General features: G+C 38.7%; 1 protein-coding gene and 1 pseudogene across 1 annotated transcript; both read right to left on the bottom strand.

The window, feature by feature from the left end:
- Positions 1-1,940: 1,940 nt before the first annotated feature.
- malt2 (MALT paracaspase 2) lies at positions 1,941-27,414 on the bottom strand. The gene is made up of 17 exons (XM_053635131.1): positions 27,049-27,414; positions 18,059-18,227; positions 16,945-17,111; positions 16,279-16,406; positions 14,882-15,017; positions 14,604-14,788; positions 14,368-14,464; positions 13,686-13,730; positions 13,552-13,593; positions 13,211-13,414; positions 11,251-11,428; positions 10,046-10,120; positions 9,834-9,961; positions 7,586-7,735; positions 5,829-5,986; positions 4,993-5,130; positions 1,941-3,817 (listed from the first exon to the last, which is right to left on the bottom strand). Exons 2-17 carry the CDS (start codon positions 18,193-18,195, stop codon positions 3,377-3,379), a joined length of 2,409 nt encoding a protein of 802 aa, XP_053491106.1. The 5' UTR covers positions 18,196-18,227; positions 27,049-27,414; the 3' UTR covers positions 1,941-3,376.
- On the bottom strand, positions 4,373-4,512 carry LOC128614289 (uncharacterized; annotated as a pseudogene).
- Positions 27,415-27,610: the final 196 nt, after the last annotated feature.

The raw sequence follows: 27,610 nt of genomic DNA on the forward strand, positions 1-27,610 counted from the left end.
TCAACCCACTACTCACAATTTATTCAGTCCCTATCCTCTCATCACTATACATTTCCTATACTGTAACCTAAATATGCTCCCTTCACTTATCACCATCTTATACCTGTACCATATGGCATCTTGCCTAAAAACTGTGCCAACACATGCACCCTCCACTTAATCCACTAATCTTCTTGCACACAGTCCCTGTCTTCTATTATGTATTAGTTTGTTATTGCAAGCAAGGGATATGCAACCAAATATTGTGTTATTTAATTTACTTCAAGACTGTCTGTTCCAATACTTTTGCTCACCTAAAAATTGGGTGCTCTGCCACCGATGGTGCCATATTCTAACTTATTTAACACATCTAGATGTAAATATCAAGAAACCTAAGCTGAAATTCTGATCTATCATCTCATATTGATCTATTGATCTCAAACCCAAATGTCTTCAGTGTAGAGCAAAAACAAAAGAATTAGCCTTGCCATTCCAATACTTTTGGAGGGGACTGTAATTATTTTCCTTCATACAACCGCTATCCATTAATGACTTATTACGCAGAATTACACAGAATTCATACCTACACATGCTCCCTCAACTCAAACTCTACCAACTAATCCCTAAATATGCGCTCTATATTCAGCTCATACTCATCACAGCTCTCATCACTAAATGTCTCCTACCCTCAGTCCCCTACCTTCTATTGTCTAATATGCTCCCTCACTCAACCCCTATCCAACTAATCCTTACATTTCCTCCAAGCAAACCCCTACTGACTAATCCTTAAATCCACTCAACCCCTACCCACTCAATCCTAAATATGTTTCTCTCACTCAACCCTTACCCACTTAACCCTAAACATGCTCCCCTCAACCCCTACTGCCGACCCCTAAATACATTCTCTCCACTCAACCCCTTCCCATTAATCCCTACACACTCCCTCCACTCAGCCCCTAACCTCTGATCCCTAAATTCACTCCCTCAACTCAAGCTGTAACCACTAATCTTTAAATATGCACCCTCCACTCAACCCCCACCCATTAATCCCTAAATACATTCCCTCCACCAACCCTATCCAACAATCCTTATACGCTACCTCAACTCAACCCCCACCCATTAATCCCCAAATACATTCCCTCCAATACACTTCCTACATACCTACCCACCACTCAGACCCTACCCTTTTATCACTATACTTGCTCCTTTAACTTCATACCCTTTTCTTGCATCTCCATATGCTTAGATTTAATTTTAAACTTAATGTTACAATTCTGAATATCACAAACCCTAAAAAGTCACAAAAATGATTAATTAGTGACTATAAAAAAACTTTCAAAAAGCTAAATAATGCTACGTGTTGACAAATAATCAGTGGTTTTACATAGGCTACAGGGCCGGTTTATCCAATGGGCATAGGACCAGGGGCCCATGCGCACCAAACAATTATTTCTCTTTTCTTTTTTTACATTGCCGAAAACGGAGGGAAATGTCTGGTTGGGCCACACAAGATTAAAAAAGACGAGCACTACTTAACGTCTACAATGGCATTGGCCGTAGGGAGCGCTGCATAGCAGCTTTTGAAGTGTTCGACCCGCGTTCGAATCCGGACCGAACTTTGACCGAACTCGCCCTTATGTGAAAGTACAATGGTGTGTGCTGCTTCCGCACCACGGAGTACTGGCATTGGCGTACCGCACCACACCGCTGCGCTCCTGTAACGCACTACAGAACCGCACCGCTGCGCTCCTGTAACGCACAGCAGAACCACACCGCAGCGCTCCTGTAACACACTGCAGAACCGCACCGCTCCGCTGCGCTCCTGTAACGCACTGGCCGCGCTGCATCCATATGCAGTGTGAATGCTCTGTTAACATGGGCACGGATAAAAATACGGACAGCATACGCACTGCAAACGGAGTATGTGTGAACCTGGCCTAACGCCTAGAGGAGAGAGACAGACAAAGAGAGGCAGCCCCTGGAGAGCCGAGGTGAAGAGGACCAAAAGAACATCTGGAGACAGGAGAGGAGGAGAGAGACGGTCAGCTAGAGAGCCCCTGAGAGACAGAGCTGAGGAGGAGAGAGACAGACAGAAAGGAAACATTAACAGGTATGTGAATTTGTTTGTGTGCAAGTTACACTACACATGTCTTGATATTGTTGCTGCTGCTCCAGAAAAGTATTGTTGCAACAATCATGTGGTGTAAATCCTGTATGATGGAGAATATCTACAGGTGTCCTTCTTACTGTGATCATAAAAACAGCCCATGGTATAAAATTCCTTGTGTAGATAGTTGATACAGCTGTATTACATATTACATAGCCTGACAGTATTACAACTCAAAATGAATAATTAAAAAATAGTTAGTCCTTTGTAGATGCTTCATTCCTTGTGCATGGTGCCTTTAATGGTAAAGCAGTGTTTTAGCCTGCTTTTTTAAAATTGAGTTGTTTGTTTATATACGAAAACAAATATATTAATAACTCTGTTGTAACAATAGTTTATAAGATCTCCTACTTAAGACCTCTTCAATTAATTCTCCTATTTCACAAACATTTTATGGTTTTTCATCTGTTCCTAACATAACTTCCTCTAAGTATGTAGTGCTTTTACATTAAAAAAAAATTAAACATGCTTACTATGGCTACCATTTTCCCCTTTCACTTTGACATTTGATGAGTGTTGCAATTTGCTTGGATGGGTAACCTCGAAACACTTTACATTTTTACTCATAATAGTACATTACACTCATACATTTTTCAACATGTGTGAGTCACTATTATTCTACCACAATGACAAATTTTCCTGAATGACAAAGTTTACCCCTGTATTTCCTCCCTGTTAGGTTAAAACACACAGGAAATCAATAACCTATCATCATTTTTAAATATATAAGATACAACTATTTCAAAATACGTTCAAGGTAAACTATTATTGTACCACAATGACTTTTTCGTCTTTGTATATCCACCTTGTTATGTTCCACCCTTTTAGGTTCAAATACACAGGAAATAAACAACATTTCATAATTTTTTAAATACATATCAAAGATATAGTTATTTAAAAATATGTTTAAGTTCAAATAATAGTCTACCATTTTGCTGAATTTTGCCTCTGTATGTCCACCCTCTTCTGTTCCACCCTTTTAGGCAGGGAGACATTTATACACAACTTGTATATTCTTTTGAAAAACAGATGATTAATCTATATATAATACACTTTCAGGTTAAGTGCTTGCACCATAAAGATGTTATGTTTTTTTTTTAAATGCCTTGAGGCCTAAAAGACATCACATATAAGGAATGACCCAGAGCTAAACAACACTGAACAACTGGCACCATTTTGAGATAAATATTAACAGAAAAAGGAGCTGAGATCATCTTGCACACGTTTCCACTAGAAGGAATGAAAGTTGCTGAATTTGAAAGGTTTGTTAGCACTAGCGTAAGTGAAACTTTTGGACACTCTGGGTTCCTCTGACGTGAAGAACTCAGGGCTGATGTTCTCCTCAGGTTCGTTTATCCTCTTCAGATCAGAAGCAGAAGAGAATCCAGCATGTCTGTAGAAGTAGGACTCGGTCGATTCAGTGAAGGAAGCACTGGCATCGAAGGAAGGCAAACTGGCCTGCAAATCCTGAGCAAAAGACGAGTATTGTGGCATACTGGTAGACTGAAGATCAGTAGAGAATGACGCTGATGAAGTGTGGAGTTTCCGTGGCTCGTGCAGGTTAAGTTTGGAAACCAGAGGTTTGCCCACGATTACCGTTCGCCATTCCTGCACCTCCTCATCGAGTTTAACGTACTGATAGTGTAGACAGACAGTGAATGACAGCTCGTTCTGTACAGGAAATAAATACACAAGTATTAAATCAGTAGCTATGTTTACATGCAGCTCAGCGCAGTAATCTGACAGAGCTCAATTGGAATAAAAAATAATTTTAAAAAAACCCTCAATCACAATAGAGTAAGCTGATCCAAAAGTAAACCAATCCAAAAGAAATTTATATCTGATCAAAAGAAATGGGAGATCAGAATCCGCATGTGTGAGCAATAAAATGATAATGTAAAAACAAAAACACACAATTCATGTTACAGATGCTATAATCTGTTTATAATAATTGTGAGGTCGTATGGGTGGTAGAATGGGTGTCAATTTAACATCATGAGGCAGATGCAGGATGTGAGCAGTCCTTAATAAAGTCATCTCAGTATTTGATATTTGCCAATGATGAAGCAGAAGTTGTACACAGTAAAAGAGAAAGGAGGAAAACTGTGATCAACAAATTATTTCTTGTGTTATTCCCAAACAACGGCCTTTGATGTGACTGTTATTAGAAAATAAGATAAGATAATACTTTATTAATCCCCAGATGGAGAAATTAGGGATAAATGTCAGGGGAGAGCGCGACTCCCCCACTATCAGAAATTATGCAGTCGAGATTCCCACATCTGGAGAATTCGCAAAGGTCAGCACAGCCTGAGTGCAATGACCTCACCTTCTTGATCATGGTATTGCCCCTGCCAGGTAAGTATCAAATAAGTAAGTAAAGACATTATACTAATGGGTAATATGTGTATTTATTTTTTTTTTATCATTTTCAACAAGCAGTGTGTCCAATGTGTGTTTCTGAATGTCTTGAAACTTCACTGTGGTCACAAACTTTTCTTCTCGCATGGATGATGTTAAAAAGATGATAAAAAAATTCAACGTTAAAAGCAAAATTAAAAAGCTGAATGCCCTGACCAGACTCTGGTGGTTGCTATGGTAATATTGGCACTAAACCTCACCCCTACTTTGGATTGGATTACATATAGCATACATATAAGCAGAAACTAATATGTCTGCAGAGTGTGCAGTTTAGCATCCATATGAACAGTTCATGTAAACAGAAATCTGCAATCGGTATGAATTCATTCAGACTGGTAAAAAATCTTTGCATGTAAATACATTCACTGAAGCAGACACATGCATTTAAACATTCCTGAGACTGAAAAGGCAAAAACAATAATGACCTTGAGTCTTTGCAGTGCACAAAGACGAGTGAAGAGTCGGGGCTGCTCTGGTGGTAGACGTTCATCCATGACTAACAGTAAACTCCCAGCATCTCGGAGACTTGCTTGATTGGTACGCTTAAGGTCGATCTCTGGGCCCTAAAATAATATTACATACAACAGAAGTCAATATGTCTATATAATGCAGGTGTGTTTACTTTTGTTACCTGCTTGTGAGATTGATCTCCCCGTTTCCTCATGGTTCTCTTTGTACACACTTCTGTCTCATTCCAAATGACACGTCTGAAGTTTGCTTTACATGTCATTACACAGAAGCTACATTGCTAGTGCTAACGGAAACAACACTTCCTCTGAGCAGCTACACACTCAGAATAAGCAGAAAATCTGACTCTCTGTTTTAATATTTCTGTTTAACTGTTTTAATGACCACTATTAAAACAAGGCAATAGTATTATTTATGTAAGGAATAAAATACGATGGGGTGTGCTGAAAAAAAATTAACAACGGGGACATAAACACTACAATTAAGTTGACTATTTTCCTATAGCACATCCTGAAGTATTTTGTTACTTTTATACCACAGCAACTGGCCGATGCAAATGATTTATTATGGCACATCATATTTCTTATCCATTTAGAGTTAATTTTAACATTGTGGACCATCCACGAAGCAAGAGCTTGTTATCAATTATGTTACAGCAGCTATAAACATTCATTCCCTCACCAGCCTATCCCTTTCTCTCTCTCTTGAAATTTAAATATAAGATTGTGTCCACCAAATTAATAGAACTTTCTGCTTTAGCTTGTAAGGTTTGAAATATAGACACTGAATGTACCTCAGTGAATTCAGACAGCTGGGCGGAGCAGGTACTGATGTCTGTGGGAGTCTCCAGTATCCGTGTGTAGATGATCATGATGTTGGAAAACTCTGCTGCAAAACCCAGCTGCACTTTCACGCCACAGTCGAACTGAAGCACACGACTCTCTGGCAGAGCTGTCACACCGAAAAGACAGCAATTCTTCAGTGTCAGTGGGTTTTTCTAATTTTGTTGTATTTAAAATATTTTCTGGCAAACTCTGAAGAAATGTGTGACCATCTTCCTAATTTACAGATGGTGCATTTGATGATAATGCAACTGTAAAAGCTTTTATATTGTTTTTAATACACTACATTCAGGAATGACAAACATGTGAATCAATAAATATGTAGAGATTTACATCACACTCATTGTCTCAATCTTTATTAGTAAATAATCTATTCATTGTCTAGCTCATCTTTATAACATGTGCTATTCACTTTAAGGCCAAAAGTATGTGGACAACTGACCATCACAACCATATGTGGGCCTTCCCCAAAGATTTGTCACAAAGTGTGAAGCACATAAAATGTCTAGAATGCTGGTAAGAGTTCCCTTAGCTGGATCTATGGGACCCAAACCTGTTCCAGCATGACAATGCACAAAGAAAGGGCCATAAAGACATGGTGTGTCAAGGTAGGTGCAAAAGAACTGAAGTGGCCTGCACAGCGCCCTGACCTCAACCCGAGTGAATACCTTTGGGATGAACTGGAATGGCAACTTCATGACAGTCCTCCTCACCCACCAATTTTTCCTGCTTAAAAACATCAGATGATCAGGGCCGATTATATCCTGTCAATCAAAAGCGGGCGGGAAAACAGATCGGATTCGTGCTGTGTGTAACGATGATGTCTCTTGTGTGGAATTACTTTGAATTGGGTGACAATGACGACAAAAATGCAGTTTGTAAGCTCTACACTACTAAAATTTTACACTGTATGCTGCAGCAGAGCAGGAGCAGTGCGTATTTTTTTCGGTGTGCATGTTAATGAATGAGTGCTTTTACACCGGACGCTGCAGCAGTGAAGTGGGAGTTTCGGCATTGAGTCTAATTTTATTTTTTGCCGCGCTGCTCGAGCTGAATTAAAGCGCCAGATGAGTTGACAAAAAAGGTATATTTTATATATATATATAAAAATATATTTGTAGTGTAGTATGTTTCATATCCAGTTAATGTTAATATGAGTTAATATAATTAAAAAATGTATATTTTATATATTACCAGTTTGATGTTCAGTGATGAAGTACAAATGCTTTTGTTTGTGGTGAGTGAATGTGAGCCTAACAGGAAGTTTTTTAGAATTCAGTCAATGTTAATATGAATTAATAACATTCAATAAGTTAAGAAATCTTACTGTAATCTTCAGAATTTAGTTCATGTGGTAATGTTAATTTGAGTAATGTGTTTTCTGTTTACGAGACCAGTTACTGTGGAACAACTTGTTGAAATGGAGAAAATAAAGTTTTTATTTGCATGTCCTCCAGAATTTTGGAATTAATTATTATCAAGTTAAAAGAAGGTATAAAAGGCAGAACCACCAAACTATCGGTATCGGCACTGGCTGATATCACTCTGAATAATCGGCCATTGGTATCAGCTGAGAAATTTAGTATCAGTGCATCTCTAATAATAAGGAACTGTGCAAATGTGCCTTCTCTATATTTTAGCACTATGGAGTAGCCCCATTTGAGAAACACCGTTGTACTGTAACCATATCAGACTAATATGAGCTCACCATGTGCTATAGACCACTGCAGGTTGCGTGTTGATGCCATAACAGGACACTCTGGAGCCTGAATGCGATCCGTCAGAGTGCGGCGCTCAGAAAGGTTACTGCGTAACTCCAGGGCCTGCCGACCACGGGTCAATTCACACCTGCCCATATCTGTAATCATAAACAGATCATTTCTATCACACTCTTAAAACAGCCACCGGACATGTACTGTTATCTGCAGTTCCAAACAACACTAAAAATAACCAAGGTGTCAGAATAGAGTTCAAACCACAGAAGTGTGAAGATTCTCAAGAAAAGAAATATAATGCTCTGTTCAGAACTGTCTCATTTGCCCAGGTTAAATCTTTAGAGTGGATAGCAAAACAACTGCTCCAACTTCCATCTCATTACATTAAATCTTTTGGGGGAGTGCTGTTATAGGGTGACAATCAACAATGGAGTGGTGTGATGAAGCAAAGTTACTGTTACCATCATGAAGTTGATTATTTTGATATAACAGGAATATTTCATGTTCCTCTTATTTCATATTCCTCTCATTTCATATTCCTCTTATAATTCTTAATTTTTTTATTTGTACTTATGTCTCCTTACAGAAGACCTAACCATATCAAAAATTATTTTTAAAAATGTTGTTTGTTAAATAACAAAAATCTGTTTAATGTGTTCAATACATTTACAGTGCTGTGAAACTGATTTCTTCTGGTTTTGTGTATATCTCATACTAAATTGTTTCAGAAATTAAAACAAAATCTAAGATAAAACAAAGGCAATCTGAGTAAACACAAAATACAGTTTTTAAATGATAATGTTATTTATTGAAGCAGAAAAGTTATCCAATACCAACTGGGTCTGTGTGAAAATGTATTTCCCCTGTAGTTACTAATTCCCCAAATCTATGAAACTACATTCATAATGGGGTTCAGCTGGACTTGACGCAACCAGGCCTGAATACTGCAAACCCTGTTCAATCAAATCAACACTTAAATAGAACTTTTTCAACAGCATGACGTTGGTTAAAAGGTCTCACACAGTAATACACTATGCTAAAGTTGAAATAAATTCCAGAAATCATGAAGAAAAATGTGCTTGAAATACATCAGTCTGGGAAGGGTTACAAAGCTATTTCAAAGGCTCTGAGACTCCAAAGAACCACAGTGAGAGCCATTACCTCCAAATGGAAAAACTCGGCACAGTAGTAAACCTTCCCAGAAGTGTCCAACTTTCTACAATTCCTCCACAAGCACAGCAACTACTCATCCAGTAAGTCACAAAAGGTCAACATCAAAGGAACTACAGGCAAAAATGGCATCCATGGAAGAGTGGTGAGGTGAAAACCACTGCTAACCCAGAAGAACGTTAAGGCTCATCTGAATTTTGCCAAAACACACCTTGATGATCCTCAAACCATTTTGGGAGAATGTTCTGTAGGTTGATGAGTTCAAAGTGGAACTGTTTGGAAGACAGTGGTCCAGTTACATCTGGCGTAAACCAAACACGGAATTCCACAAAAACAATATCATACCTATGGTCAAGCATGGTGGTGGAAGTGTGATGGTGTGGGGATGCTTTGCTGCTTCAGGGCCTGGGCAACTTAGAATTTGAAACATGAATTCTGCTCTTCACCAGAAAATCCTAAAGGAGAATATCCGGTCTTCAGTCCCTAAGTTGAAACTCAAGCGCAACTGTCTTATGCAGCAAGACAATGATCCATAACATATGAGTAAGTCTAACTCTGAATGGCTAAAAACCCCCCAAAAAACTAAAACTATTTAGTATGAGATATACACAAAAACAAAAGAAATCAGATACTTTTTCACACATTGTATGTGGAGCGGCAGCCAAACTAGTCCATGTGTAAGTTGTTACTATAGCACCGATATGACTGAGAATGAGTGCATTTATATTTCCTGTTATTTGCAGCTACTTTCAGAGCTACTTTTATAAAACATTCATCACAAATATCTGACCAATCAGAATCAACAGTTCAGCTGCAGTATGGTAACTTATTATTAACAATGTTTTAACACTGTAAAATGTTTTAAAATGGTCATCTTTGTAGTTTAAAAATCATTTGTCATGTTCATTGAACCAGAAGTTGAACCAAATGTAAGGTTTTAAATTAATATCCTTGTAGATTCAAACTACAACATTTCTGGGCAAGAGAATAGATAATTTTGACTCAAACTATAATTATAAGTTTATAATTTATAATATAAGATTATAAGTGTTATAAGGTAAAGCCCAGAACCTTCAGCCACTCTGTCCAGCATGACGGTGACCTTCTCCTGCTCCATCAGTCTCTTCTTCAGGAAGCTCATGAAGATACCATTGGACAGGTCATCTTTGTTCACCTCAAAAGCCTCAGCATCAACGCATCTGCATGCAGAAACACAGACGTTTAGTTGCACCTGATTTTCATGATTTAATAACCGGCATATGAACCAAGTTAGTAAGACTCACGTTGCATAGCCAAACACGATGTTGGCTGTGACTTTCAGTGGTCCAGGCTGCTGGATGATATCATCATTCAGGTTTCTGTAACAGTAATGCACAGACACAGAGACTGAACAGACTTCTACTATAGTATAGTTTAACAACATAGAATTGAGAAGTTAATTGACATTATGATATCTTCTTGTTATATCAATTATCGATTCTGATTGGTCAGAAGGTGTTTCTATAATAGCAGCTCTGACAGTTGTACAGCTCCAAAAGTTTATTTTAATGTGCTTATTCTAATATGTTATTGTTTCTATGGCAACTTACAGAGGGACTTTTATGGTAGACATGCCACATTATCAAAGGCTAAAAAAAAAAGTTTTATTTTAAGAAAGAAAAACACAAACAGATATGTTTTAAGTTTTATGGAAGGAGTCTCCAGTGTCAGTGCTTCGTAACAGTCAATAAGTTTTCAGACACGGGGAAGTCTTCAAGACAGAGGAGTTATTTTATGCTATGTGCAGGGACGTAACCTGGCGTGGATGCTAGATCAAACCGTCAGTTAGTGTGAAGGAAAATGGATATACGCAGTTTTCTTTTTACCAGTAAAGTGGTTGAAACTGAAACTTTAACATCCTCTCATGCTGAGCAGGAAAACAAGGTGTGTAAATGTCTATATGAGTTCAAAGTTATGTGAACATGATGTGAGCAGACCATAAAGACAGCTAAAAAACTCTGCATGACACTGTAGCAGCTAAACCCATACAGTGACAGCTTAGTTGTGCCTCTTCTTGGCTAGAGACACCAAACTAGCCTAGTCTCATTTTAGATAGATGGATTAGATTTTGATGGAGAAGAATCTGGGTTCAGCCCCGGATGATTAATAGTCCAGCTGAGGTCCCTGGCCATATGGTTTCACAGTAACATGACAAGCTGCGTTTTTTTTTTTTTTGGGGGGGTCTTATTAAATTTAAGACAAAGAAAAAAAAAAGAGGCTCAAAGTAAGAACAGGGGCTAGCTTTGTTTCATGGGGATTCTACAATATTAAATGTAATGATAATTGAATAATATGTATGATGCGTCATTCTTTAATAAATAAAAACTGTAATTGTTGGCAAATTGCTGTGGTATAAGAGGAATCGAACGCTTTGGAGAGTGCTTCATCACTTACAATGCTTAAGATGAACTCCAACACTGACAACATTAGAGGATGTTATAAAACTTACCGCTTACGACACATGTCGAGTAAGAAGACGTTGAGGCCAGTCTGACGCTCCTGCATGCGCTGTAGAACGTCCTGCACCCAGAGACAGTGATCCGACGTGTACGAGGCCGGAGCATCTATAGGCACCATGAAGCTGTTCCCGTAATTCTCATAGCCGTGTCCAGCGTAGTAAAGCAGCCCTGCACCATACAGGCATATAAGACAGAATCAGCCATGAAGGCACAACAGTTACATCTAGATTAAAGTAAAATCCTAAGGTCATTAGCTGAAATATAGATGCCTATCTCTGTAAATTTCGTGTATAGAACTGGTCTAGCAAAAAAAAGCAGAAAATTTTGACAAAGTTGACACACTCAAGACTAACGTACGGTTGCTGTACACTGGTCCAAGACTAATGTAGCTCACAAGTAATGAAAGTGTATGGGAACAACATCCTGTCATTAAATAGTGTCATGCAGACTTTATAATGTTATTTAAGATCTTTATGTTATTCTGCAGTTTGGTCCTGGCCTTCAAAGTCTGAAGGAAAGCTGAAAGATATTATATCAATAATACAATTGTCACATCTCCATCTGCAACCCACGAAAACACCAACTCCAATTTCAACTCATCAGGACTCCAGTTCAAGATTCATCACATGATTCATATTGCTGTCCACAATCACTGGACTCCTGATCAACCTAATCTGGTCACAATCACACCTGCTCCCGAAGTCTCACTCCTTAGCCAGGCTTATTCTGTGTTTGCATTCCTACCTTTTGGTTACCAATTTTGTCACTGCCTAGTCTAGTCTAACAAATATTAGCATTATATAGCCAAGCTGCCAAGTGGGTTACTGGGTAAAACTCAATAGCTAGCAATATTGACCATAAGATACTACAGATTCATATTATAGATAGGTGTCTGCACTCTGTAACTACTTACTAGTTCACGCTCTGTATGATGGATTTTCAATAAGGCTAAATGTTTATCTTAGTAAACTGTTAACTAAGCATCCTGTCATAGCAATTTCCATTACAGTCTCTCTTTGCAGAGTGAGGTCTGTAAAAGAAAAATGATTAATGATATAAAATTAATAAATATTAAAAAAAATTGGGGTTGAGGTTAAAGCCCTCTAAAACTAGCCTAGCCATGTCTCAGTTCATATGCATCCTTCAGGTCATCCAATTATGGTGGAACAAACCCAATAAGGTTTCAACCTTCTACACATTCAACCTACTCGCTGAGGAAGAAGTAGTGATGCTGATGACCACGAATCATACGAAAACCTGCTCTTCTCTAGACAATCTCCTGTAGCCTTGCATCATATGTGACCACTATAATCAATACATCTCTATCAAGTGATCTGCCTCCTTCCATCTTCAAGTCTGCCCACGTTACACACTGACTGTAGAAACCCATGCCTGATACCATTAATTCTGTTAAACAAGCTATATCTGCTATATCCAAGACCCAGTTCACACACAGCCATATTCAAATCTTCAACTAAATGACCTGGAAGCCAATCTGTCTTATTTCAAAGCCATGCCTTCTAAGAGATCTATCAAATTAATAAATTTGTCAAGTCATTGCACATGGACATTGCACCTCCTCACCTGTAGAGGGGCCAATACACCAAATACTAGGACACTTTTTACATTGTCTCACCACTTTCTGTTCACAGACTATCATACACACACTACAAAGTCTTCCATTTACCGCTGTTCTGAGCCTTTGTATTGTGTTTGCTTTGGTATTTGATATCTGCCCCTTGTCTTGCTCTTTCAACCTCGACTTTGGATTTGACCTTTGGTGTATCGGACATGGATTTGAAATTGTTATTACATCTCTTGCAAATTAATTCACACAATTTTCTTGAGTCCTGTTTGTTACAAAAGAATTCCTAAAAACTCACTCAACATCCCCAAAATAAGTGCTATATTACCACCATCTTTTTGCTGTGAGAATGAGCAGAGATGTACCGTAGACTCCGCGGCCGAGCAGCAGCAGGAACTCGCTGACGGCTCGGTGCATCTCGTGCCGGTTTAGGTCGAGCAGCGAGACCACCTTGAAGTCGAGCTGCCGCAGGAGGTTGCTCAGCTCATACACATCAGCCATGGGGGCTCTGAGCTCCCTGTGGTGCGCGTAATTCATATTCCCCATCAGCAGTGCGACCTTGTCTGTGGCTAAAAACATACAAGAAATGTCATCTTAATGCCTTAAAAACATGAATAATAAGCAATTCCTGGTAGTGTGCTCATAACTACAGAACTTGAGTGAAATTCAAGTTTAAGCTCTATTTATGAAATTTAACTGTACATACCATATAAATCTCCCATCTGTCGTGGAAGTAAACTGGTTTTCTCTGAAAAGTAAGTGCACCCATGAGTGGCTTAAGCTAATATAAATGCAACTCTAAGTAGATATGATTTAAAAAAAATCTTTAATTCCGCATACGTCCATCATCTGTTTCCCAGTAGGCTTCAGTGCTGGACCCAGGACCTGAATGAAAACAGTGTCATGCAATTCATTTGTTTACATAAAAGCTTAGTGTTTTATTTTCACTGTGACAAATTAACGGAAAAACAAACCAATGGCTTTTTTTATGCTGTAGGGGGCATTTATTTATTTTTGCTGCATGGTTTAACTGCACATACTGCAAAATATCTCTTTTGAGGGAACCATTGCTGCAAATCAAAACAAAGTTCTTCTGACTGATCACCTTATCCTAAGATAAACCATTTCCATCTTCCAGGATGACCCCACCCCCATCCACAGGGCACAAGGGTCACTGAATGGATCGATGTGGTTGAAAATGATGTAACTCATAATCAGTGATTATGCCTACGCACTTACCAGATCTCAGCCTAACTGAATACCTATGGGAGATTTTGGAGCACCAAGTTAGGAATTCCTTTCAACCACTGTGATCACAGAAACACCAAATGAGGGAAAATCAATTTTAAGAACGGTGTTCATAGTTCACCAGTACAGTTCCTGAAACTTGTAGAATTGATGCCAAGGAGCACTGAAGCTGTTTTGGCATCTCTTATTGGACCATTTCACTTTACAAAGACATCTTTTGGTTGGTTTTTCCTTTAATTTGTCACCTGTCTGTATGTTATATAACATTTCCTACCAATTTCTACTTTCACGTTGTCACTCCACATCTCATGATAAAGATTGTACACTCTGCAGCTGTAGATGCCTCGGTCTGCTGTGGTTACACATGGAATCTGAAAACATCACACACACACAATAGATAGATAGTATAAGAGGAATAAAACACCTGTGGACCTGCTAATAGCTAGATAGCTAGATAGATAGACAGATAGATAGATAGATAGATAGAGTAGATCTACATATAAGTGACACCTTTATGAACTGTTTGATGGCCTTCAGTAGAGGTTGCTGGTTGTGGTACCACTGAAACTGGGGCAGCGGGTTGGACTGGGCAACACATTCCAGATGTAAGGTATCACCCTCGGACAGCACCTGAGCTTTGGGCTGCTGTGTTATACACAACTCATTCCCTGACTGAGGGAAGCTCACATCAGAGCCTGCGATACAATCAGAAACAAATACACTCAGTCTGAGCCTCATGGACATGTGTAATATAAAACAAGCTTTGATTGATGGATTAAACAGGTCACCTGAATCAACGGAGCGGAGCAGCCGGATGTGGGCCCACTCACTGAACACATACTTCTCCCCGGCATTGACGCGACAAGTGTAGGGGCCTTCCTGAGCCGGGTTCAGAATCAGCTCTGGCGCACTCCCACCGGGCACCTATACAACAAACACACCATTTCATTTTAGATCATTTAAAATCACATTAAATTCAAATAATTTCAAATAAAATGTCTAAAAAATGTCATTTTATTAACTGCATTTGCTACGTCTGAGTAGTTTATTTGTGCGTGTGTGTGTGAGAGAGAGAGAACTATACTTCATGTACTGTCCTACTTTCTGAACACATCCTGTTTGGCTCTTTAGTTCAGACTAAGGATGTAACCGAATACAAATACATTATTTGGAAAGAATAGCTCTTCTAAATACAGATATGAATAGGAGGCACATTATACATTTTTTGTGCATCCAGACTGTGATCCCACAGGACACAACAATGTTGTGCAAAAGGGAGGTTTCTATTTTCATGTCAGATATTCTGGTTAGCATGATATCTCAAGAACAAGTGGTTAAATGTTTGCAGTAGTTATTGGGAGTTGTATCATTGAAACCAGCAGATGAACAGATCAGATTTTGGAATTAATCCAAACAGGGTAAAAGTCACAGCAAGATCGAATGTCTGAAATAGGTTTTCCTCAATAGCGTCCTTCTTCTTTTCAAAATATTTTGTAACTATTTCAGACATTCAAATGAGTAACAAGCAGGACTAGACTTGTTGGCAGCAAAGACATCCCTACTCATTTTGGAACTAAATTCATGGGCAGGTACAAACAAAAATGATAACTGTGTGTGCTGGGATAAAAAATGAACTACACTGTATGTAGCTATGTAGTCACGTAGCTGAGGTTGAGGAACTGTCAGAGCCACAATTCACACACCATGCTGACACTGATGACATTTCTACATCTGGGGATTTTTCTAGTATTTCTAGGGGCACAGTGGCAGGGTTCATATTTAAAGGGACAAAATAAGGAATATGTATACAGATACAGATGTTTGGTGCACTAAACAGAGGCGGCTATGATCCGATTATTTAAAGCTCTAAACAGATACACATATGGATACGGATACACATACTGTACTTACATCCCTCATAATGAATCTTTATTAGTCACATATACATTGCAGCACAGTAAGATTTTTTTTTTTTTGCATACCCCAGCATGTTAAGAAGGCTGGGTCAGAGCACAGGGTCAACCATAATACAGTGCCCCTGGAGCAGAGAGGGTTAAGGGCCTTGCTCAAGGGCCCAATAGTGACAGCTTGGCAGTGCTGGGGCTTGAACCCCCGACCTTCACCATCAAGCCACCACTACCAATGTTAACAGATAAAGACATTGAGTTACACCCCTAGTTCAGACCTCATCTCCTCTCCTGAACCACTGGTAGCTGAGTCCCGGTGGGCCAACGGCTCGGCAGCTGAGTGTTACTGCACTGCCCTTTGGCACTTGCACATCTTGAGGATGAGTTGTTATCTCTATTGGTTCCACTGTAAGTAAAACACCACACACACAAACACACACACAAACACACACACAAACACACACACAAACACACACACAAACACACACACAAACACACACACACTCAATTTCTAGAGTCTTTTATGCTTTTCTTTTTGTGAAAAACTATTTGAATTGGTGAAATTGCAATTGCACGAAATTGTTTCACGGTCTTTCACAGTGATGTTTGTTTGTAAATGAGACCTTTTAGCTGTACGCATGTTCGACACACGTGAATCGAATGTTTAGGCTGAATGTTTATTGTGATGGCGTCTCATGACAGGTCTTGTCCCAAATCTATGGAAAATCTGGTCATTTAAAAAAATTTAAATTCCTCCAAATATTGCGTTTCTTGCTTGATTTTGCACGAAATCATGAAATCCTGGAGGGACTGTTCACTTTTACTGATTACAAGGTTAGAGTTAGATTTACGTGTAGCATAGCATTGTTTAGCTGCATTAATATTTATGCCTGTGGAAGGTCCTCACAAGGATAGTAAGACAAACAATGTGAGTATGTAAATACCGCATGCAGTGAGGAAACTGGCAGCCCCATGGTGTTCGATCTTTTTAAGGCATTGCAGCAAGAAGGCCAGCGAGCACTTCCTGTCAGTGAGCAGAGCCAGCAGGTATCGGCCAGGACTGCCACGAGCACTGAGCACCTGCAGAGAGCAGCTGGTCATCTCCTTCTCACTGCACGCAGGGAGAAATGTGGACACCAAGAAAACACGGAAAGCAAACATGTCTTAGCTGGTCAACTATACATTGTAGACAGTGTACATTAGATTCTTCTTCAAACTACTCCTTTTTATTTCTGTCACCATACTAAAATCTAAAACCTATCAATACCTTGACAAACCGAGTCCTTTTGTGTAAGTCTACCTACTTTTAGTTTCTCTTCCAAAGGCATTTTCATTTAAAAAAAAAAAAAAAAAAAAAAAAAAAAAAAAGCATGATTACACCTGCAGCTGCATTTCATGTGTGCCTTCTCAATCACTCTTGATGATATGTGGCTATACGGCCGTTAAACACATAGGTAATCAGCCATTGTGTTGCCATCATATGCTCTGGCATTTGTTGTATGATCCTGATGTTTTCTTTTTGTCCGCTTCTCCCCTCTATGTCTGTGATTGTTTTGATGGTTAATATGTATGGTGTTGTTATGTTTCTGTTTTTCTATGCACCCACAGTGTAAACAATTTTCCTCTTTGAGGACAAGAAAATAAATGATCTGTCTATTTTATCTATCTATGTTGCGAATGTGTCAGCAAAGCAAATGGAGGTCAAATATAAGGGGCGTGTCACCCTCTGTAAATCACCCGACATGACTGTTACTGATAGTCTGTATGAATCTACAGTCTGGGCTAGAAAGGAATCAACTCTAACTTTACTTCTCACGTCCTCGGATCATTCTGTGTATTTTTTTTTTTTTGGTGATACTTAAAATGATTTTTTACATTTATTTTAAATCCACTGTAAAACATTTGTTAACGGCAAATACTCTGACACAGGGGGAGCCTGTGTGGTAGGACGTTTATACCAATCAGATTTGAGTAGGACTACAGCACTTCAGTAAAACATCCCCAAATAGTGTGACAGACCAGAAACAAGTGACGTAGAAAACTACTACAAGATTATACCTGTAGCAGAATTGCGGCTGCTCTTTAACTGCTGCTGCCAACTGCCTCCAGCCGCGGTTTGAGTTGTCCAGCATCTCTGCGAGTCTGCTCAACGCCACCTCGCTCAGGGTCTCCAAGCCCAAATTCCAGTTAGCCATACCTCAGAAATAGTCCCTCAGAGTCCCAGCAACTGCAGAATCAAAATCAGAATTTCTGTATCACAACAATTTGAAATACATCAAAATATATTGTATATACACCACATACCTATAATAATATGATTTTACAAAACAAAGAGTGAAATCGATAAACATCAAAACTGCATTATAAAACCGTATTACAGTGACTGGATGAATGTAACAAAACAAGTCAACTGAGTTTTTATTATCATAACTCCATGTGTTGCACCATGGTTTCATCAGGACCATGAACACAGAACAAAACACAGGACTACATAAAGTGCAAATACACAACAGTGTAACAAAATGAATACACAGGACAAGCAATATACAGAACATTGGCTGTAAACTGCTGTGTAGTGTAGCACAAGTATCATAGCAAAATGTGGTAATTAGCATGGGAACTGTCCTACTGCATATTGCAAGAGAAACTTCTACTTATAATCTAAGAAAACATTTTCCCACTCACAAATGCATTAACCTATCTCAGGCAAACATAGCTCACTTTTGTACAAGGTTAAGTTGCTGATACTAGCTGCATTTCACTCCTAGATAAGTAACAGGGTTGAGGGTTGTTTTTTTGTTGTTGTTTTTTTAGCATTTAATTAGCAAATACACAAAATGTGGTTAATGACATGGGGACATTAAGGCCTTGTAATTACTTAAAATTCTGCTTTTTAAATAAATCATTTGTTTTCGATCTATAATCTAGGTAAAAGGCCTTTCAAAGTGACATCGTCTATCAATATCATCATCATCAAAGACGGAGAATAAAGAATGAGAAAGTTTTTTTTCTTCGGAAAATTCAGATGTTGCAACTTCCTGTTGAAAAGTGGCTTGAACATGTTGAATAGTCCAAGTATTTCATAGGGCTGAAGGCGTTCAGGTAACAGGATCGAGTGAAACTAAAATATATATTTTAATAATAAGATAATTAATGACTGTATTTTAAGTGTAGTTAGCTGTTTTCTAATTGCTGTAGAGGTTTTTATAACTTTTATGTTATTTATCTTTAAATATGCACATAGGTTGTTTAAAAATGTCTTTTACCTTTATGTACAGACTTGTGAATTTAATATTGCTGAGAAACAAATCAATCATGGAATCACCCAACTAACAAGGAAGTGAGTGAGAATTATGGGCTAATCATTCCCAAAATCATGCTCATATAGCAGACTCATATACAGTAGTCTCCTAAACATGAGATTAACCCCTTATAGTATCTTATGTACATGTACAGTTTTTTAAAGAATATTTCCATTTTCACTTTAATTTACACTTATACAGTCCCATCTAAAACTATTGGAACAGCAAGGCCAATTCTTTTTTCTTTCTTTCTTTCTTTTTGCTGTAGACTGAAGACATTTCAGATCAACAAATGAACATGAGAATAGAGTTTAGATTTTCATTTGCTTTTATTTACTGGTATATAGATTTAGATTTGTTAAACGACATAGAACTCAGCACATTTTGTATCAGTCACACCCAATTTCTAGGCGAGCAAAAATACTGGAACATACAACTGACAGGTGTTTCTTGTTACCCAGGTGTGTCCTGTTTGATTGTTTAAACAATAAATAGCTCTGAACATCTACTCTTGGTTTAGCCTTCAGTTTCAACATGCAGCTCATAGATCTGTCTATGGGAGAAATGCAAGCCATTTTGAAAGCTGTGAAAAGAGGGAGAGTCAGTCAGAGGCATTGGACAAACATTGGGCATAGTCAATACAACAATTTGGAATGTCCTGAAAAAGATAGAAACCACTGGTGTTCTGAGCAACAGACACTGAATGGGTCGACCAACAGCAGCTGATGACAGAAACATTGTGAGAGCTGTGTAGAAAACCCCAAAAACAACAGTCAGTGACATCACCAACAACCTCCACAGGACAGGGGTGAAGGTGTCACAATCCACTATTCGAAGAAGACTTCAAGAGCAGAAATTTAAGAATCGGAAAGCCAGATTTGAATGCCCAAAAAAATACAGAGATGAGACACAAAACTTCTGGAATCAAGACTAACCTCTATCAAAGTGATGGAAAGGCCAAAATGTGTCAAAAGAATCTGCACATGATCTAAAACATACAAGCTCATTTGTGAAACATGGTGGGAGGTACTGTTATGGCTTGGGCTTTCACCTCCTGAAGAGGAGACTGAAGGGAGAAACGCCTCAAAACAACCAACAACTGAAAGAGGCTGCAGTAAAAGCTTGGAAAAGCAACAAACAGAAGAAAGCAACAGTTTGGTGATGTCAGTGGGTCACAGGCTTGATGCAGTTATTGCAAGCAAGGGATAGGCAACCAAATATTAAGTGTTATTTACTTTACTTCATGACTGATGTGGTCCTATGCTTTTGCTCACCTGAAATGTGGGTGGTCTGATACAAAAGGTTCTATGTTTTATGTAGTTTAACATAAAATTCATATCCATCATTTGATCTCAACCCCAAATGTCTTTGGTGTATAGTACATACACATGAATTGGCCTTGCTGTTCCAATAGTTTCAGAGTGGACTGTATTTATACTCATATCTCTATTATTTTTATTTACACTGTCAAGTTGGTAATTTGTTTTGCACATGTACAGCTTTAAAGAATATTTCCATTTTAATTTTATTGCTAGTATGGTCTTATCTACATTTTGCCACATAATAAGACAATGTCAAGTTTGAAATTAGTAAATGAATAATCTTTTAATATAATAATCTCATCATTAGGAAATATTAGATCAATTTGTATTTATTCAAGGTGTTTTCATTTGCCAAGATACAATTGTTTGGAGAGAGAAAAAAAACCCCAGAAAGGATGTGAAAGTTCTTAACATCCCTCACCAACCCCACCTTGTATATACCGAGTCATTCTGAGTGAGTCACGTCTCATCTGAACTCTGTAGTGTAAGTAGCAGTAAGCAGAGTGATTAGCATTGTAGTGAGCAAACTGTAAACATGCACATAGCTTATCTATTGTGAACTACCATTTACTTAACTAGCATATATAATGTGAACAGGTTCTATGATATGGATCCTTAGTTCGAAACCCAATCTCAGTGAGCAGCTATTGAGTCTTTGAGCTCGTTCTTTAACCACAACTGCTCAGCTTTACGTTTGTATCATTTGTTGGTTGTTTTGGATAAATGCAGCTAATACGAATTATTACCTTATACTCGTTATGATTTCATATTACTACATAGTCTCTTCTTTTTGAATTCATAAAAAATGGCAACATCAAAATTACTCTGAAACGTGTGTGCATGCTAAAATGATTCTAATATCCCATAGTATAGCCAATGAATTCTGACATCTCATAGAAAAAACTCAGTGGTCACTATAATGAAATGAAGTACTTGAACATTATTTCATATCCTGTGCTCAGTTTCATCTGTTAAACAATGCACTGATAGCAGTTATTCTAAAATTGTGGTGACCCCACATGACACATAAGGTGCATCACAACTACTAGAGCATAAAGTTATCAAAGATGAAAACTTAATCACAAGCACAGTGACTTTTCCCCCCAACTGCAGTCAAGCAGTAACACACTCCGACATCAACAGGAAACACATGACTTTGAATAAAACTCCACCTTGAAAAAGTGATTCTCGTGCTAATTTGTTGATTGTTGCTGTATTGTCATTATTCCTGTGAGAAGTTATCAGTTGTGTGCTGCTCTGATGTCACAGGGTGACATCGTTATTGTTAGAAGAGTTAAAATGGTGTTTAATAAGAGAAACAATTTCAAAAATCTCAAACATAAGGGATATGGATCAGGTTTCACTGTAAGCTCCTAAAAATAAAAGAGCTTCTTTTCTCAGTCAATGTGCAATGTCACATTAATGAGAAATATAGCATAGAAGTAGTGGAGATGTTGGAGCAAATGCTGGATTCAAAGTCCGAGCATGCAATGCAGCTATACAATGCTGCATTATGGTACAGCAGAGATTTGACACTTCTAGTTAGCAATCTACGAGATGAGTGGTGTGATGGTGTTGACTGCTGTATTAGCATGAAAGTTGAATCTTTGTAAGCTGATTTACTTGAGCAGAGTGTACAGACGAGGAGATGAAAGAGCTGGATAGACTAAAGCACTCCTGTATTGCAGTGCTAGGTAGAGATGAAGCGAGGGCTAAATGCCACTGCACCATTATGAGCAGGTAGTCGAATAGAATTGTGGATAAGGATATAGGAAACCAACACTCTCAGCTTCGACCACACCAAAACTCTTCAGCCACACCAGTCATCTCAAACAGAACCACACCAACACTCTCAGCTCCAACAACACCAACACTCTCAGCTCCAACAACACCAACACTCACAGCTTCAGCCACACCAACACTCACAGCTCCAACAACACCAACACTCTCAGCTCCAGCCACACCAACACTCTCAGCTCCAACCACACCAACACTCTCAGCTCCAACCACACCAACACTCTCAGCTCCAACCACACCACCACACCAACACTCTCAGCTCCAACCACACCAACACTCTCAGCTCCAACAACACCAACACTCTCAGCTTCAGCCACACCAACACTCTCAGCTCCAACAACACCAACACTCTCAGCTTCAGCCACACCAACACTCACAGCTTCAGCCACACCAACACTCACAGCTTCAGCCACACCAACACTCACAGCTTCAGCCACACCAACACTCTCAGCTCCAACCACACCAACACTCTCAGCTCCAACAACACCAACACTGTCAGCTCCAACAACACCAACACTGTCAGCTCCAACAACACCAACACTGTCAGCTCCAACAACACCAACACTCACAGCTTCAGCCACACCAACACTCACAGCTTCAGCCACACCAACACTCTCAGCTCCAACCACACCAACGCTCTCAGCTCCAACCACACCAACACTCACAGCTCCAACCACACCAACACTCACAGCTCCAACAACACCAACACTCTCAGCTTCAGCCACACCAACACTCAGAGCTTCAGCCACACCAAGACTTTCAGCTTCAGCCACACTAACACACACAGCTTCAGCCACACCAACACTTTCAGCTCCAACAACACCAATACTCTCAGCTTCAGCCACACCAACCTTCTATCCCAGAACCATACCAATATGAAAATTAGTTAAATGAAACTAGACCAACATGTTGAAAGAATTCAACTAAACTAAAATAAAAAAAGTAAATTTGGAATTTCATTACAGAATGTGTCTTCGATAGGGATCAGTTTAATATGCAAGTAGTTCAGGATGGATTTTTGCTTTAAGCAAGCTAAGCAGCTAGAATTAATCACATTTCAGCAGTAGACAAATAATCAAATGTAAATTAATTTACAAAAAAGTGTTCTCAAAGTATGTAACTCTGTATGTTTTATATGCGCTTAATCTGTTATCTTTCTGGATATGTTCAAACTTGTTTTTGTGCAACAAATTTCACAGCAATTTAGCCACCAAAAATAGCACAGTGCAGTGAAGCAACTGATAACCTGCATTTGATTAGTCTGAGCAACAGAGAAAGGTAAAATTACATCAATTCTCAAAATTAGGGGAAATGTTTTTGATGTACATTAACTATACTCGAAGATCTCATTTTGACCATTGGGGAACATTTTGCGTTAGCCTCTCTGCAATGTATTAATTAGGTGCTATAAAGTGAGCTAATATTGTAGTGTATGCTAGCATGCTTTGGCATATTTTTTCAGTTGGCTTTACATCCACTAATCTCTATCCATTCCTACACTTTCAGTTCTAACCACACCAACACACACACCCACACACACACTATTTGCAGCCTCACCCGGGAATTTACATAATTCCCATCATTATCATGTTCTTCCTCTATTAGAGGTACTTTCCGTGTCAAAACACTGTTAGTATTCTATCTAAAATCACACTGGAATTTTAATATAATAACTAATAAACACAAATTCTAACATCACTGCTTCTTTAAGCCTGTAGCTTTGTAAAAGTCGTCAATTTAGTTACAAATGAGCTCAGGTATGATGTCATAAGCCCCTTTTTGAAGGGATAGCCCTCCTTATAATGTACAGTGCTGTGAAAAAATAATTGCCCCCACCCTGATCTCTTCTGTTTTTGTAGATATCTCATACTAAACTGTTTTAGATCAAATAAAATGTAACATAACACAAAGGCAACCTGAGTAAACACACAATGCAGTTTTTATGAAGTTTTTTTTTTTACTGAAACAAAAAAAAGTTCTCCAACACCCATCACCAATGTGAAAAAGTAATTGCCCTCTTAAACTTAAAATCTGGTTGTGCCACCTTAATAAGTAATAACTGCAACCAAACACTTCCGATAACTGGAGATCAGTCTTTCACTTACTTCTAGGACTAGGATTTACTCCTATGTTATGGATCATTGTCTTGCTGAATAATCCAGTTGCGCTTGAGTTTCAATTTACGTACTGAAGACCGGACATTCTCCTTTAGGATTTTCTGGCAGAGAGCAGAATTTGTGTTTCCCTCAATAACTGCAAGTTGCCCAGGCCCTGAAGCAGCAAAGTATCCCCACACCATCACACTTCCACCACCATGCCTGACCGTAGGTATGATGTTCTTTTTGTGGAATTCTGTGTTTGGTTTACACCAGATGTAACAGGACCACTGTCTTACCCGTTTACTCAGGCTGCTATTGTTTTAACTTCTGAAACAATTTAGTCTGAGATATACAAAAAAAAAGCAGAAGAAATTGTTGTTTGGATCAAGAGGCCATTTGATTACACATAATCTTTTTGTTTACAGTAATAATCATTATCCTTAGGTGACTTAATTGTGGCACCAAGTACACCAGGCACACTGGTAATAAAAGCACTTTTGACTAAATATTTTTTTTGCATGTTTTTGCCTGGCTGTGACAGGAAGAGTGTGTACAGTAACTGTTGACGTGTTTCTTACATAATGACAATATACATCTTACTTCTGAACTTATTATTCAATAAAGATTAGACTGGATTTTACAGGAAGGAATGTCTGAATGTAAATGATTGTGTATCTCAACATTAATCATTACTTAGTTGTGGAGAACTTTGGCTACATTCACAAGTTTAGATTTTTTGCTCATATAAGCTCACATTCACAAATGATCCATGTATCACTTTAATGTTAATGTACCTGTTCACATCAATATCAATGTGTATGTGCACATCAATATTAATATTGCATGATTCAGCAAAAAATATTTTATTTATGAGAGGGTTCCACACAGTACAACAAGAATTGGATGTGCTAGTAGCCCAGGTCTGCATCACAATGTGCTCTGGAGGCTGGCAAACACCTCCTCAGCAGTACATGTTCAGATTGAAAAAAAGGCTTGATGACTAGCTTTCGCAGCTATAGCTGATGTTAAGGGTATGGTAAAGAGGCCAACAACAGGTGAGCTTATCACCCAAAATGCACTCGAGTTATTCATAAAAGGGGCATGTTGAGTGACCATGGCGGCTACGCTGATTTGGGTCTCCTGCCTGCTTGAATTTAGCCTTAAGCCTCTTTATTTTTCTTTGACATTGAGGCCATTTTCTTTTGTGCCAACGCTTTTCCATTTCATGGGTAACTGTTTTGAACTCTGCTCATTTTGATAGTTTCCATGTAGTTCTGTTTCCCAAATATCTAGTAAATCACTCAAAATGAAATAAATGTTACAGTTGTACTGCTACAGTATAAAGCCTGAAAAGATGACTGTAGACAATGGGACACCACATTACTATGCCGTGAGTAGAATACAGTGTTCAACTGGTCACACTGGATAAAGGTCGTTTAGTGAAATTATGTCTGATGGCATCATACAGTTACAACAAATTCAAGTATGAAAAACAGGAACTCGTGGGAAGTACTATACAGGAGCAGAAGTAAAAGTGCTGCAATGGCTAGGATGAACACATTATAGGACACATTATAGATTTAATGTAAAAGCTTCATTACTGCATATATGGTAAAATATCATACATAATGAAGTGTATTACAATATTTTTGTTTGCTAACAGAGCACTTTCAAAAAAGTAGTCCCACATTTAAAAAAAAAAAAAGACAGAGAAAATGAGTTCAACAATACCTTCATTAATGTCTACAAAAAAATTGAAATGAAACATTTTTGTATAAAAATATATTTTAATAATTGATCAGCTACTTCTAATTATAGTACTGTTCAGTCTTATAAAACTACTGACAGCTTGTCCTAGGATTATAGGAATCTTTTAGGATTCTCAAAATTTTTCTCAGACGACCAAGTCATGGCCAAAATCGTACAGCGTGAACCTGGCTTTAGGCATGATGGTATAAGGCTGAAAGATGACCCGGGTAACCCCAATGGCAACAGAGGAAGTGAGCAGGCAGTAATGCCATATCAGGTCAACATCTACCTGTGTAATTAAAGTAATAACAGGAACTACGTTGTTCCACTGCTGTTCCTACAACAATTAACTGTTAAAATACATTTTAAGGAATAAACAATTGTAATAATTGGAAAATTGCTGAGGTAAAAGGAATAAAACACTTCAGGATGCACTGCTCTAGGAAAATAATCCACTTTGTGGTGGCAACAGTGAGTGTGCCTTATTATCATTTGTTATTCCCATGACAGCACATCACACACACATTAGTGTTTCATGCCTTACATGTTAGAACCTGTTACTGCTCCCAGTCATCAGCATCTGACTGTAATTCAAATGAGCAGCTCCATAAACCTCTCATCTGCATGACTGAAAGTGAATGAAACGAGCAAACCCGTGAGCTGCGTACGCACTGTGTGACAGGTGTATTTATAGGACTCTACCAATCAACTAGCCATGAACGCAATCAGAGTGAATATTAACTCTTACATGAATCAGCCGTTAATGAAATGAAAGGTACCTGTGGTGTTGTAGCGGAGTTTCCCGGAAGCGTCTTCACTCGCAGGCCTTTAAAGTGTTTTTGGTGTTTCTTCTCACAAATAATCAGGCTTTAAAAATCTAGCGCCGTGAACAGGAAGAGATCCATCAGTTTCCTTTCGGTGTCGGATCCACTCGTGTAAGTTTGATTATCAGCACAAAGCTTTTACTCTAATGTAGAAAGTGAAGATCCTGAATCCTGAAGCTTGATCAACTTCTGTAAAGAACTTCTCTTTGCTCCCGGGCCGGCAGTTCCTCTTTCTAACACGCATTTGCATGGCCCCTTCACACTGCAGCTCCGTGTGTGTGTGTGTGTGTGTGTGTGTGTGAGAGAGAGAGAGAGAGAGAGAGAGAGGCACTTTCGCTTACTCCGCACGCAACAGCGCAATCCATCTCTCTCTCTCTCTCTCTCTCTCTCTCTCTCTCTCTCTCAGCGCGCGCGCGCGCACGCACACACACACACACACACACACATCGCTAATTACTCGGAAAAGAGGAAGAATATCATCACAGTGCGAGTAAATAACACCTACGATACATTTAAT

This window comes from Ictalurus furcatus, chromosome 10, assembly GCF_023375685.1.
Source record: "Ictalurus furcatus strain D&B chromosome 10, Billie_1.0, whole genome shotgun sequence".
In the NCBI taxonomy this organism is placed as follows: Eukaryota; Metazoa; Chordata; class Actinopteri; order Siluriformes; family Ictaluridae; genus Ictalurus; species Ictalurus furcatus.